The sequence below is a fragment of the Myripristis murdjan genome, chromosome 4 (genome assembly GCF_902150065.1).
Source record: "Myripristis murdjan chromosome 4, fMyrMur1.1, whole genome shotgun sequence".
Lineage (NCBI taxonomy): Eukaryota > Metazoa > Chordata > Actinopteri > Holocentriformes > Holocentridae > Myripristis > Myripristis murdjan.
The window spans coordinates 26,363,699-26,376,878 of record NC_043983.1 but is presented as its reverse complement, the minus strand read 5'-3'; the positions used below and the strand labels follow the sequence as shown (position 1 = coordinate 26,376,878).

Sequence of the window (13,180 nt, the reverse complement as noted above, 5' to 3'; positions counted from 1 at the left end):
AAACAACCCAATCTGGAATGGGAGTATGGTGCGCCCCGTCGAGCTAGCCTCGCTGTTTAATTACCACGTCTTTGTTCATGATTTGGCATCTTAGACTGGGGACATTTTTCCACTCTCAAAATGATTAACTGAGCTCGTGATGGAATGACAGACAGCATGTGACAGCTCATAAGGTGGCCTTAAAATGTTCTCTGAAGCTGTAAATTTCTTTCTTCATTTTTTTTTTTTTTTTTTTTTGTGAGGAAGACGATGAGATTTGAAAGTTGCATTACCTCCCGTTGGCCTCTCATGTACATCGACACTCTGAGGAGCAAAACATTTCATTGTTGTGGATGATTGCGATAACCATCCGTGGTATTGTCTGTAAGATGGAATTATTGACTATTACCCTTCACGTTCTGCAGGCAGTGAACGGGGTTTCCAACAAGAGCCCTTACCCCGCCCAGCAACTGTCAATCAACATTACAACCAATCAGGCTGGTGAGTGGGGAGCACAGACGATGCACGCGCGTGTGTGTGTGTGTGTGTGTGTGTGTGTGTGTGTGTGTGTGTGTGTGTGTGTGTGTGTAAGCATACCCTGGGGCACAGTGGATTAAGCGAGGGAGGGATGGCTGGGGGGATAAAGGAAATTGAGCTACAGCCCTTTTAATTCATAAAACATGTTATAAGCTTGTCATCTCCCTCTCTCTCTCTCTCTCTCTCTCTCTCTCTCTCTCTCTCTCTCTCTCTCTCTCTCTCTCTCACTCTCTCTCTGTTTCTCTCTCTCTCTATTCTTTTCTTCTCCCCTTTATCCCCTCACTTGGCCCTCTGCTCTCTCTCTCTCTCTCTCTCTCTCTCTCTCTCTGTCCCCCTCTCTCAGTCTCTGACAGTGTAATTCTTACAGACTATAAAGTGAGCTGAGTTACTGCTCCATCAATACTTTATAGAGACAGACACAAGTGATACTTCCACTGCTACCCCAATTTAGATTTAAAAGCCGCTTCGCTCTGATGGCAAACACATCATTTACCTCATCTACGGCAACCAGGCTCATTCCTAATCAAAACATGATTCATTGTCAGCCCGCCGCTTTCCGAGCACGTTCACGACTGCTGCCGGATGCAAACCCCTTATTCCCGAAATCTCTCAGTAGTTAGGAAAAACAGATTTATTTTCGGGTTGGCTGCAGTGGGTGTTTTAAATTATGCAACGGGTTTTGAGTGTATTTCATGGGACCTCAGGTTATGAAACTTACTCAGCATACAGAGAGGCATGTAAAATATCAATTCATGTCGCAAGAATCAAAAGAGCTGTGAGCTTCTTCAGGTGACAGCTGCATCATGTTACCAAATGAAGAAAAACGGGGGAGGCATTTGGCTCATTAGCCACAATGCTTATTACAGCCTTTAGCAGGGATTATAGCAGTCCCATGGTGTCCCGATGACTCAGCTGTGTAAGATATGTACCATCCACTTATAATATACTGTAATGGATTACAACTTGATTATGATAAAGTCATTAATATAAACAAAAATTAACGGTGTTTTAAGAAAAGCACTAATTTTCTCTTTAAAAAAGCCCGATCCTAATGTAACTTATCTCAGCTTGACACTTCTCATTGTGATCTGGAGTATGAATTTCTTTGTCTTCATTCCTTTCTTTCTCCACTGTTCACTATCCACTGAAGCAGAAATGCAATGAAAATCATCTCATAAAAAGATCCCAGAGGTAAAAGCATGAAATGTATTGTAACCAATAGCTCCAGGTTTCTTAAATTATGGGTCAAAATGCATTGCAGAGCTAACTGGTGTTTCCCCATTTATGACAAGGGTAATAATTTGTTTTCACGAGCCTGGGTTTTTGGGTAGGAAAATGCACTTCTCCTGTGGGTGTGAACTTTAAAGAGTCCCTGCAATATGTCTTCACATTATGCACCGTATTTCTTCTACATTTATGGTGGTTACGCATGCTAAAAAAGCCTTTTAAATGCCTGATTGATTGTGTGTGTGTATGTGTGTGTGTACATGTATGTGTGTGTATTTTAACAGCTCCTTCAGTGATTCCCATAATGCACCAAGTGAGCTCAACAAGCCGCAGTTTCTCGTTGTCATGGCCACCGCCCGAACAGCCCAACGGCATTATCCTAGACTACGAGATACGGTACTATGACAAGGTAAGCTGGGATGATGTATATGTGTGTGTGTGTGTGTGTGTGTGTGTGTGTGTGTTTGTGTATGTGTGTGTGTGTACATGGGCTTTTTGTTGTTATGGTCACTGTCGGGGGGAATCAATATCAGCTAAATCAAAGTCATCCATTATCAAGTCAATTATTTTGAAGAGCCAGCTAGCTCGCTTCTTTTCAACGATTTTGGCTCATAACAAATAAAAGCCGGGCACGCCCACCACTCACGAAACTCAAAACACAAAACAGTTACACCACACCACCAGGAATTAGGAATTACCAGCTGCTTTCAGACATTTTTTGTGATATTTCTTTTGTTCTGTTGTTGTTTCTGTTACTTCCTGTTAAGATCCATAGTGCTGTCTGGAGAAAAACATCATGGCTGGTTGGTTCAAAGAGGCTGGAGTGTGGTGACTGCTGCTCCTCATAGACCTGACATACTAATTAATTAAGGATGGCTGCAGGCACAGACCTGTCAGGATAGCACTTAGATTTGTTTTTCCTCTAATGCATTTTTCATTCTCAAATTCAGCTCTGCTGTCTGCAAATGGGCTGCGTTCATATAATATGTCATCTGTACAATATTATGCACCTGATGAGTGGGGTTGTCACGATACCAGGATTTCAGTAGTCGATACTTGTAACAGTGAATGTCCACAATTCTTGATACCCATTTCAATACATCAAAGAAAAGAAAAGAAACAATCCCATTTACTTCAACATACACTCCTTTATTAAAATCTGTTGAGCTTTCAAGTATTCAGGCCTTCAAGAATTTAAAACAAACAGTAATTCAGCTGTGCTTAAATAACAGCTTTTTAGATTGCACAGAATATAGGCTTATGCACAATTAGACAAACAGCTATTTTACAGTATAAAAAAGACCAGTGGCATGTAGCCTTCAAATATTTAAATAAACAATAAGTTGGCCCGGTAAAGGCTAAATCTAAATAAATATTTCAAGTTGGGTACGATTGCATTTTTGGACTATTGGCTTCGAGTTGATAGTGAAGTATCAGTTCTTGTGACATTCGTACTGATAAGTCAGTACTGATCGTAGAGCCATGATGAATAAATAAAGCATGCACAGTAAAAGTGTTTACAGTGATATTCCTGGTATTCCTATAGACATTTGCTTTTTAATAGAAATCCTATGGAAATGTAAACATTTACACAGTTACATATTTACACATCAATGGCTACCTCCTGTGTGTTCATGTCAAACTATAAGACCACATCTGATCAACAAAATTGTAAAGGTATATTGTTATATTGAGTTTAATGAAGTTAGACTGATTAATTATTGTGAGATTCCCCATTATGGAAAACCGTTGAGGAACTGGGCTCTATGGGCTTCAGAAGAGCTAATTAGATCAACTGTTTGTGTATTGCTCTTGCAAATCAGCAACCAACCGTCATTTAAAATGAGCCACATCTTTGCTATATTGGACTTTATAAAAAATTATTTTGGTTTTATAGTCACAAAGCTTTCTCTGCACACTGTCATAGCAACTGCACTTCGCATCGCCTGCTGGAGACTGTGAGGAGAGGTCATAAAACTCAGGTTTCAGACCAGATAACAGAGCAGAATTCAGATACAGATGCAAAATTCTCATTGTGGGCCAATCTTCACTTTAACAGCTTGACAAAACAGCAGCTTGTGAGAATTAAAAAAAAAAAAAAACAGTTACGGTAGAGGGAGGACTTTCAGAGAAAGCAAATTTAGTTTTCTTTTCTTCTTAGATAAATTAGCCGAAAGACTGTTACTGCCCCAGATCTATTTGTACCTTTACTGATTAAAGGTTTCAACTCCAGGCTAATAAAACACAAGATGAAATTACAGGTTTTATTGCTGTTTCATTTGCATATAACCATAGCCATGATTAAACTCCATATCAGCAGTCTCAGTTGTTTTCTTGATGAACCTTGTCTTGTTTTTAACAGCTCAGATTCAATTACTTATTCAGTTCAATGCTCTTGATGGCGATGGGTACTCATGTGCTGTTTGCACATTTGCAAAGGTCCTTGGGGAAAAGCAGTACTTTTACACTGAATATCACTGAATTGGTTGTTGAGTCTGACTGTAAGTCGTTGTTTTTCCATCTTCTCGGTCTACAGTGGATGTAGGCTTCAGCTGTACCTGTGGACCTGTGGGCTGTTGCTCCTCAGCTTGAAAAGTTTTTTTGGATATGGAGGATCGAATCTTTGCTCCCACAGAAATAGACCCACAACCATCTCTTATGACTAAGAACATTTTGGTATCGTGGCCCACACACTGAAGGTTGAAGTAGTACTTGAAATAGATGTATCTGTTCGACAAGGAAGTACGTAGTTACATGATAGATTTATTTGACAAAAGCCTGTGTAAGAAAAACATCTTCAGGAACACTTAAAAACTTGTAGAGGATAAAAAAAAACAGTGAAACGCAAAGGACTTATTGCCATTGTGGTTCTCAAGCTAAGAACGGCAATGACAAATCAATTAATAGACACTGACAATTAATAGACAATTAAGAGACAATGAACTCCTGCAACTCCTGCAACTGCTTGATGGAAATTGGTGTTTGCTCCATCATGCTGTAATGTGCACGTTGAAGTATTGAGTCTATATGGAGCAAAATTTGTCAAAAAAAATACCTCCTTATACATAATTTCATGGTGGGAATTATCCTCTATCCCCTTATCCAGTGTCTCTGAGTTTGTGCCTGATTGCTCCCTGCTGGACGGGCCACTCAGTTCTTGTAAATGGAAACCAACAGTTTGAGTTGATTCTAAACTGGTGCTGTACTTCCTGGACTTGAAGAAAGAAGTACTAGCTGAGGAGTGCTTCAGCACTCTTTCATCAGATATTTCTAGATTTGTGATTGACTGCTTCCCACCCTGTGGACCAATTACGGTGCGGTTTGACAGATGGCAGCCGAATCACACAAAGACAAGGAGACTTAGGCACCAATTGACCTGACAATGGACGCTGTTGAAATCAAAGCTCCTGCCAGTCTGCTCCAAGAGGCTGAGGAGATCCTTGGTTGGCGGAGGCAATCAAGCCTGCAGCTGTAGTGGACAAGGTCCTAACCTGTCTGGTCCAGTAGACCGAGGCACCAAACACTCCACTGCCTGAGCTGTATGATCAAACCAGGCTGCATAAAGAGGATCAGACTCCATGCTGCCTGCCTCAGGGAGCCAATCCTCCCTCTACCTTGATTCAGGAGGTGAAACCTGCAGGACCTGATTGCTTCTTCTATCAAAGGCTGTCTCTCTACCAACAAAAATACAAAAAACTGAAAGAGAGGAAAAACCATGGCTGCTTATCTTGCTTTTACTGCGTATTTGCCCAATGAAAAAACAAAAAACAAAAAAACAATACACCTGAAAATGTAAGTTGCATTCTGTTTTCTTACAAAGGTCAAATCACTTCTATTAAGCTAAAAAATATATCTATTACCCAAAAGTTACACAAAGGAATATTCTCATCATTTCTGAGGCTGACAACAGCTGCAGAGAGGCTTGCATTGCAGATGGATCATAAACAAAAAAGCATAGCAAAGGCACCTACAAGAGGATTGTGTTAGGCACACACCAGCGAAGACGAACATGCCTTCTCATTTACAGCCCACTTTCCGATTGCCTGGCTTGTTCTTATCTAGTTTACAAAACTGATAAATTTAGTTTTTGACAAATATTGCTAGTCTCGGCGCACATTTCTTCAGCCCATTTCTTCTTTCCACCATATCAGTGAGTTGATGCTTCCATAACTCTCAGAAAGAAACTCTGAAGTGCAAACAGAACTACAAACTTCCAAAGCTCATGACTCCTGTCGACTCTTTTTCTTATCTATTCTCTTTGATGAGAACAGTCAGCCGCAGGCCAAGAGACCATGACACCAGAGGCTTCACGTTTCGCAGATTCCACTTTGCACAACAAAATCATAGTTTCATATAGTAGGACTATATAAGACTCAGATTTTATCATGCAGCACAGGGGTGTGTGTGTGTATGTATGTGTATATTTTTTGTTGATGTTTTTGCTACTGTTCGTAACAGTGGTGGTGTAGTAGGCACTATATATACAAATACTAGTATAAATGCCAACACCAGCATTAATTATTAGATATAAAACTGCCACTAGTAGCTTTGCACTCCAACATAGAGTATGGGAGGATGAGATTTTTTTTTATAACCACGTTGATTACAATTTATAGGCTCTTAAAGTTATCTACTGTGCATGTATGTGGCATGATAAGAAAGGTAAAGGTCTTTTTAGGAGACTATACAGACTCCTCTCTCTAAAGAACACAGAGGTCACTGAAACCCAATAAACCTGAGCTTTGAACCTTGAACCCAAGCCTCACCAAGTTTTGCTTCTATCATTTTCCACTACAGTTTACGAAATGAGGTCTCTACAGTTTATTGGAAGGGGGCCTCTCAGTGTATTTCATTACATGTTGAAAGAAACATTCCCAGCCTTTGTAGACAAATTGTTAAACCTTTTATTTTATAGTTGATCAAATGTGGTAAAGCTTGCCATTAACCCACTGTGGCCAGCTGTTAATGTACATGTTGCATAAATGTCTTATTAAAAGTTAATGCCTGTTGGAACTGACAGAAGATATCAAATGTTGCAAAAAAAAAAAAACAACAACAAAAAGAATCAAGTGCTATTATTATTATAGCCCTTATGGAAAATCCATTATAGTCCAATGGTCAATTCTGACTCACCAGGAAGTGCTGTAATATTTGAGAAGATTATAAATGCACTGACCCCCTCAACAAACATCTCGCACAAGCAGTGGAGCTGATTTTGAGAATGCAAATGCATTAGAGGAAAAACAAATCTAAGCATTATCCGAGCGGGTCTCTGCCCCCAGTCCTCCTTAATTAATCAGCATGTCGAGTGTATGAGAAGCAGCAGTCACCACTCTCCAGCATCTTTGAGCCGACTACATTAAAATACTTGTGTGCCTATTCACACAGCAATACACACAGTAAAATGGTAGAGGTGTCAGCAAGTGATCAAAATATGTCTGATTTTTTAAAATTTTGTTAGTCATGATACAGTACTTAAAAAAATAAAACTTTTTACTTCTTCATGAGGCTAACGTTGATATTTGCTTTGGCAAATTTCTTAGTAAAGACAATCTTTATTGCATCTAGATATACAACGCTTACAAAGACAAATCTGTGTCATCATGTCATTACAAACCTCATGACACTGAAATGTCCTCCACATATATCAGTTACATAAAATGTGACATAAAGACACAGTACATAAAATCCCCCTGTTTCACCAGAGACACTTTTTACTCATCATCTATACTGCAGAGGTCTCAAACTCAGGCACTAAAGAGGCCGTGTTAAAAAAATTACAGCCAGTTCAAGGGCCAAACAGAGCCTATATTCACTGAATGCCTTTGACCCAAAATGGTCATTCATTCGATCAAAATACATCCGTGTAAAAATAATGATTCATGCCCATATTTCCTCCCTAAAGGTTTCTTTCTATGAAACAAAACAAGTTTATTTAAAACCAAACTGATTACAGAGTGGAAAATGACATGAAATGACCCCACTGCATTATTTCTCTTTTTTTGGCATAACGTATTGCATCTGCAAGCCAACCCTGAAGCCTTTTAAATGACTAATAGTTTTGTAACATGGAATCAAAAATATCCACATTACTGATATTTTGCTGAAGAGAAATCTCCAGTGATATGCCTGCATGTCTTCATACATGCACATCACTGGCACTCAAGTCCAACTAGAGATAAGACTAAAAGTATCTCACAAGTTCAGAATACAGGCAGGTTGACTTGTGATTACGCAAACCCACCTCTCACCGTCTTGAAAGCACCTGTTCTCCAGTTTTTTGTTTTGACGGTGCTTTTGCCTGGCGTGCAAACAAACAAACTAGGTAATTACTGCCTTAATGGAGGCGATCTGGGCTGCTGATGAGCTCGTCAGGAGGAGAGGGGATGGGGAGGGGGGAAGGGGGAGGGGCGGTGGGGGGGCACACAGGTGTTTTGTGGTATCGATAGCACAGGATGTTGCAGTGCATGTTGGGGTTTGTAGTTTCTCCCGGGCCAGATATTCAGTAAGTAATTGTTCCTTGAGTTTTAGATATGTGATAGTATAGACTGCAACAACGGAAATAATGGAAATAATCAGTTTGACTGACTCATTTTGAAATTTACCAGCAAAAATGTTCAGCTGCAAATGAGAATTGACATTGTAAATACACTGGTTGAAATCCATTGTGTTGTGCTACATTGCCCATGCGAATTTCAATTTGGATGGTAAAATAGCACACAGAAATAAAATTTCAATGGCACCCCACCCTGAAGTGATGCATAATCAGGCCTTAGTGAAGAATACTTGCACGTCTTGTAATGCTGCATTGCCAAAAAAGAAAAAAAAAAAAAAAAGGCAAGCAGCAGTTCAGTTTCATAACTCAGCATTCATTAATTCAACATTTCCTTCAAGGTTTTCCAACCACTTATTTTTATTTTTACTGTTTGATTTCACAGTGAGTCTTGTGGTGTTCCATGGATTAGGGCCATGGTTCCTTTGCAATATTTCTGTAGCTGTAGAATAATGATCATACAAGAAAGAATGGAAATGAGTGTTTGGGAAAGAAAAAGAATAAGAATGAAGGATAGAGATTTTTTTTTTTTTTTTTTTTTTTTTTTGAGAGCAATTATGGTGTGTAGACTAGGAGAGAATGAGGAGTGCTGCACTAGCTGAGGGAAGCAGTGACTGAGTCTCCTGACAAATTCACAGATAAAACCCTCACACAGCCAGAATCAGGGCAGCGAGTTAAAGTTGGCCTTATTTGCTGGTGCCTTTGCTTTAACATTATTTAACATGTAAGCCAATTAAGACGAGGAATCAAAAGCTGACAGTCTGTTCTTTTACTTCGTACACATCTTAGGACGGCAAAACTCATTTACACTGTAGGCGAGCCAACCGCAAAAAAAACGACTAATTTTAGCTCGTAGCTTGGAGTGAAGGAGTCCTCGGGGAGCGGTTTGATAAGCCTGAAGAGAGCGGACAGGTTTTCCTTACCAGGGAGCTACCTCCTTTTGGACCTTTCTCATCTCTCCTCCTTCGTTTCCTCCCTCCCTCCATCCATCTACTTGTCCATCCATCCCGCCCTCCCTCCCTCCTCTCCTCCTCTCCATTCTATAGATAATGAGGTTTTAATGTAGTGAATTAGATATGGCAGAGAGAGACAGGATTTTCCCCCCTACTTATCTCTCGCTACCAGACCTTCCCAGATGGGCTGCCCCCTAACCCCTTCGCTAGGGCGAGCGCAGAGCCCCCTTCCACACCTCCAAACCACTCCCCACCTCCCTCTACCCCGCCCTACACTTCCCAGATATAACCGTCTCCCTCGTCTCTGTCCCAGCTTTAACTCTTTAAACTCGGTCAGCCTCAGTCTGGCAGCCGTCCAGCGAGAAATGTCGTGGTGGGATCAGCCGAGCGTGGCTTTGTTGGTATCAACAGTACGCGGAATGAAACTAGAGACTCCAGTGATGTTAAAAATGTGAAGCTATAGTAACAGAGAAATGAGCATGATAAAGAGCAATAGACGTACAGCTTTTTTTTTTTTAATTAGGCGATTGCCATACCAAACTGTCATAACAAGTTTATAGTTTATATTATTGCGAGTTCTTTTACAATAATAGCACTACTGGTGATTTTATTTCATGTGTTCAGTACATTCACATCCAGTATGTACTTATTATACTAATGCTATTAATAAAGTCACACTACTACTATTGCTACCACTAACAATAACAATAACAATAACAATAACAATAACAATAACAAATTTAATGGTAATAATCATAATTATTATTAGGGATGCATTTTGAGGCTAATACTAGTATCTGATATATTACCACCCACAATGGCCAATATAAATACCAGTATGCATTTTTCATAAGAATCATAATTAATAATAATCATACAAATTTAGATCTAAAACAGGTTAAATCTCAACATTATTTACGGTTTTGCAAACAAAAGGTCAGGCTAGTTTTACTCTGATGCTAATCTAACAGTTGCATTAAGTGACATGACAACAAGGTCATGTAAATTAATTTCAGAACCAGCCAAAAAAAAAAAAAAAAAAAAGGATTGTAACAATAATGCTGGGCTGTAATACATCACTCCAAGCCTATTCACTGATAATAATATTAATGCCACAACTGCCACTGATCCAGATACCACTTCAACAGCTGCTGCCGCTATTATTACTGCACCTACTGCTATGATCACTACAATGAATTACTATTTCAATTATCGCTGTTACCACTGCTATTGTTGTTAATGCTGTTACTACTGTTAGCTCTACTCCTCCTGCTTCTTTTACTTCTACTAATAGTCATACTAATAACTCAGTCTCAATGCTCTCTGGCTCATTCACTCTTTTTGTGCTAGTAGAGTCCTTCCTCTTTTCCCCCTCCATTTGTCTCTCCTGTCGTCCATCCCTGCCTTTGTTCTGTCTCTGTCTTTCCCGCCTAACCTCTCTTTCTCCCTCTGTCCTCAACCCTCTCACCTCCTCCATCCTTCCACTGCGATTCCCTCCCCCCTCCTTTCATCCGATGCGACCACCCCATATATATCTTTCTCTCTGGATCTATCTGTTTCGCCACATTAAAACTGCGTTATCTGAAAGAGAGGGAGGAGAGGAGGCAGGGAAAAGAAGGAGGAGGAGGGATAGCGAGGTAAAAGGTGGCCGCCTTGGGTTTATAAGATAGGCCCGTCTCTCCTCATCGTACCTAATTCACCACAGGAGGTGATGGGGAAGAGAGAATGCCAAATACGGCGAGTTTGTAAGGTAAACCTGTCTCTCTGGACCATATCTAATTCACTACATTAACACCTAATTATCTGTAGGATGGAGAGGATGGAGAGGACAGAGAGGACGGAGGAAAGGAGGGATGGAAGGTATGGGGGTTAGGAAGTAAGGACAGATAGAGGGATATGAAAGAGGTTAGGGGATTTAGAGCGGAGAGATTGGAAGAAAGTGATGGAGGAGAGGGTTGGAGGGAGCGACGGGGGAGGAGAGGTGTGACATGGAAAGGGAGATCCAGGGTTGAAAAAAGGAAGTGATAAAAACAGTGGAGAAAGCAGCCATACTGAGCGCGCAAGGCGGTATCCTTATTCAATAGGGATTGTTAAAGCTGCTAACTGATTCAGTTCTGTAAAGCTGAAATCATCAGGAATAGTTATTAAAATAAGAATAATAATGAAAAAGAGAGATACGTTCTCACTTACCCCTCATTCAGTCTATTCGCCCAGATTGTTTCTGTGTGATTTGGCAAACTTCTCCAGTCCGCCAGCAATCTTCCCCTCCCTAATGAGTATGAATTTGGGGTGGATAGATACAGTTTGCCTGCTGTGGAATATGGTGCATATCCATGTCACTGTTTTTGGGGAAGAGCTGTTTCTGTCGAGTTTTTCACATGTAAACTTTTAATGGGCTGAGCTCCACAAACTAATGCCCATCCAGCCCAGTGCACTGGGCCGAGAGCAGACACCAAATCACACTGTCTGGACAGACTGCTCGAGGGGTTAGTGTGACAATATCTTTATTTGTATTCTTCATGAACTGTTGCTTTAAAGGTTACAAATTCATACATGATTTATGAAATCAAGGCGATGAAAATGCACTGACTGGCGTATAGAGGGCGATGCTTTGTTCTTTCATTCATCTGGTCATGCATGCATCACACACCTGGACATCTGCTATTAGATTTTTATGATATTTAGGAAAGTGATGCATCCTCCTGCATCTCTCCAGCATTTTTAAAACTACACTAGTAGGTCCACGGGGGATGTAACAATTACCGGAGAAATGGTTTATATATCTATGATTGATTGGCACAGAGAGTGGCTCTATCATTCGGAGGGGAGTGACATGTTTATTGTTACCTTGTTTTACTTCCACACCGGCGTTTATTACACGCCCATGAGTAGGTGTCACATTTTTAAAAGATCTCATTTCGGATTGAAACTCGGAATGAATCTTTTGCAGCCCAAGGCCCAAACCGAGTCAATTTAGTCTCTGTCTCTGCTGTCTGTGGTTGAGGAAGAATTATGGTCTATCTTGGGGTAGTGTTGAAACCTCTCTCTCTCTCTCTCTCTCTCTCTCTAGTCCCAGTCGTCGGTGTTGAACAGTTCGATGGTGCAGAGTGAGACCCCCAGTGTGGTTCTGGAGGGGCTGAGGCCTGGGACGGGCTACGTGGTCCAGGTCAGGGCCCGCACCGTGGCCGGCTATGGAGCCTACAGCAAAGACATGCTCTTCCAAACCCTCACTGACGGTAAGAGGGTGTGTGGGAGGAGTCGGGTGGGTTTGGGGTTTTGTTTGTGTTGATGGTTGAGCGGAAAGAGAGGAAAGGAGAGAGTGGAAAACTGAGAGAAGGAGGGAACATGAGAGAGTGAGTGAGGGAGAAACTCTGGCAGGCAAGTGATTAAATTCTGCCCTACTTTGTGCGAGTTCATTTGTTTGTGTGTGTGTGTGTGTGTGTGTGTGTGCGTGCATGCATGTGTGTGTAGTTACTTGCACGCGTGTGGGAGATAGTCCTGTAAATGATACTGCTCTCTATTTCTGTGAGAGTGAGAGAAAAGCTGTCAGGTATAAAACTTTCCATGCAGAATTGCTTAATTGAATGTTTGTGTATGTGTGAGAGAGTCTTGAAAATGAAATCAAATTTGTGTGTGTGTGTGTGTGTGTGTATTTTCTCCAGATGAGTATAAGTCTGAACTGGGACAGCAGCTTTCCCTGATAGCAGGCTCTTTAGTGGGTGGAGTGTGTATCGTTTCATTGGTGGCCATCGCCATCATCTGCACCAGGTAACACACACACACACACACACACACACTTCAACTGTATGCATGCATGTCATGAGTACCTTACTGGTTAGAGAGACCTTCTGTAACCATAATATCCTGTCCTTGAGCAAGGCACTGATCATTGTAATTTGCTCTGGATAGAAACTCAATACTTTCAGCTGCA

At 40.9% G+C, this 13,180-nt stretch overlaps 1 protein-coding gene across 1 annotated transcript in view; it reads left to right on the top strand.

Moving 5' to 3' along the window:
• Nucleotides 1-13,180, top strand: part of LOC115357642 (ephrin type-B receptor 1-like) — an 88,234-nt gene that overhangs the window by 52,379 nt on the left and 22,675 nt on the right. The window contains exons 8-11 of the mRNA XM_030049217.1: nucleotides 405-480; nucleotides 2,028-2,152; nucleotides 12,320-12,485; nucleotides 12,912-13,017. Of these exons, the coding sequence (XP_029905077.1) occupies nucleotides 405-480; nucleotides 2,028-2,152; nucleotides 12,320-12,485; nucleotides 12,912-13,017 (473 nt within the window). The remainder of the gene's footprint in view (nucleotides 1-404; nucleotides 481-2,027; nucleotides 2,153-12,319; nucleotides 12,486-12,911; nucleotides 13,018-13,180) is intronic.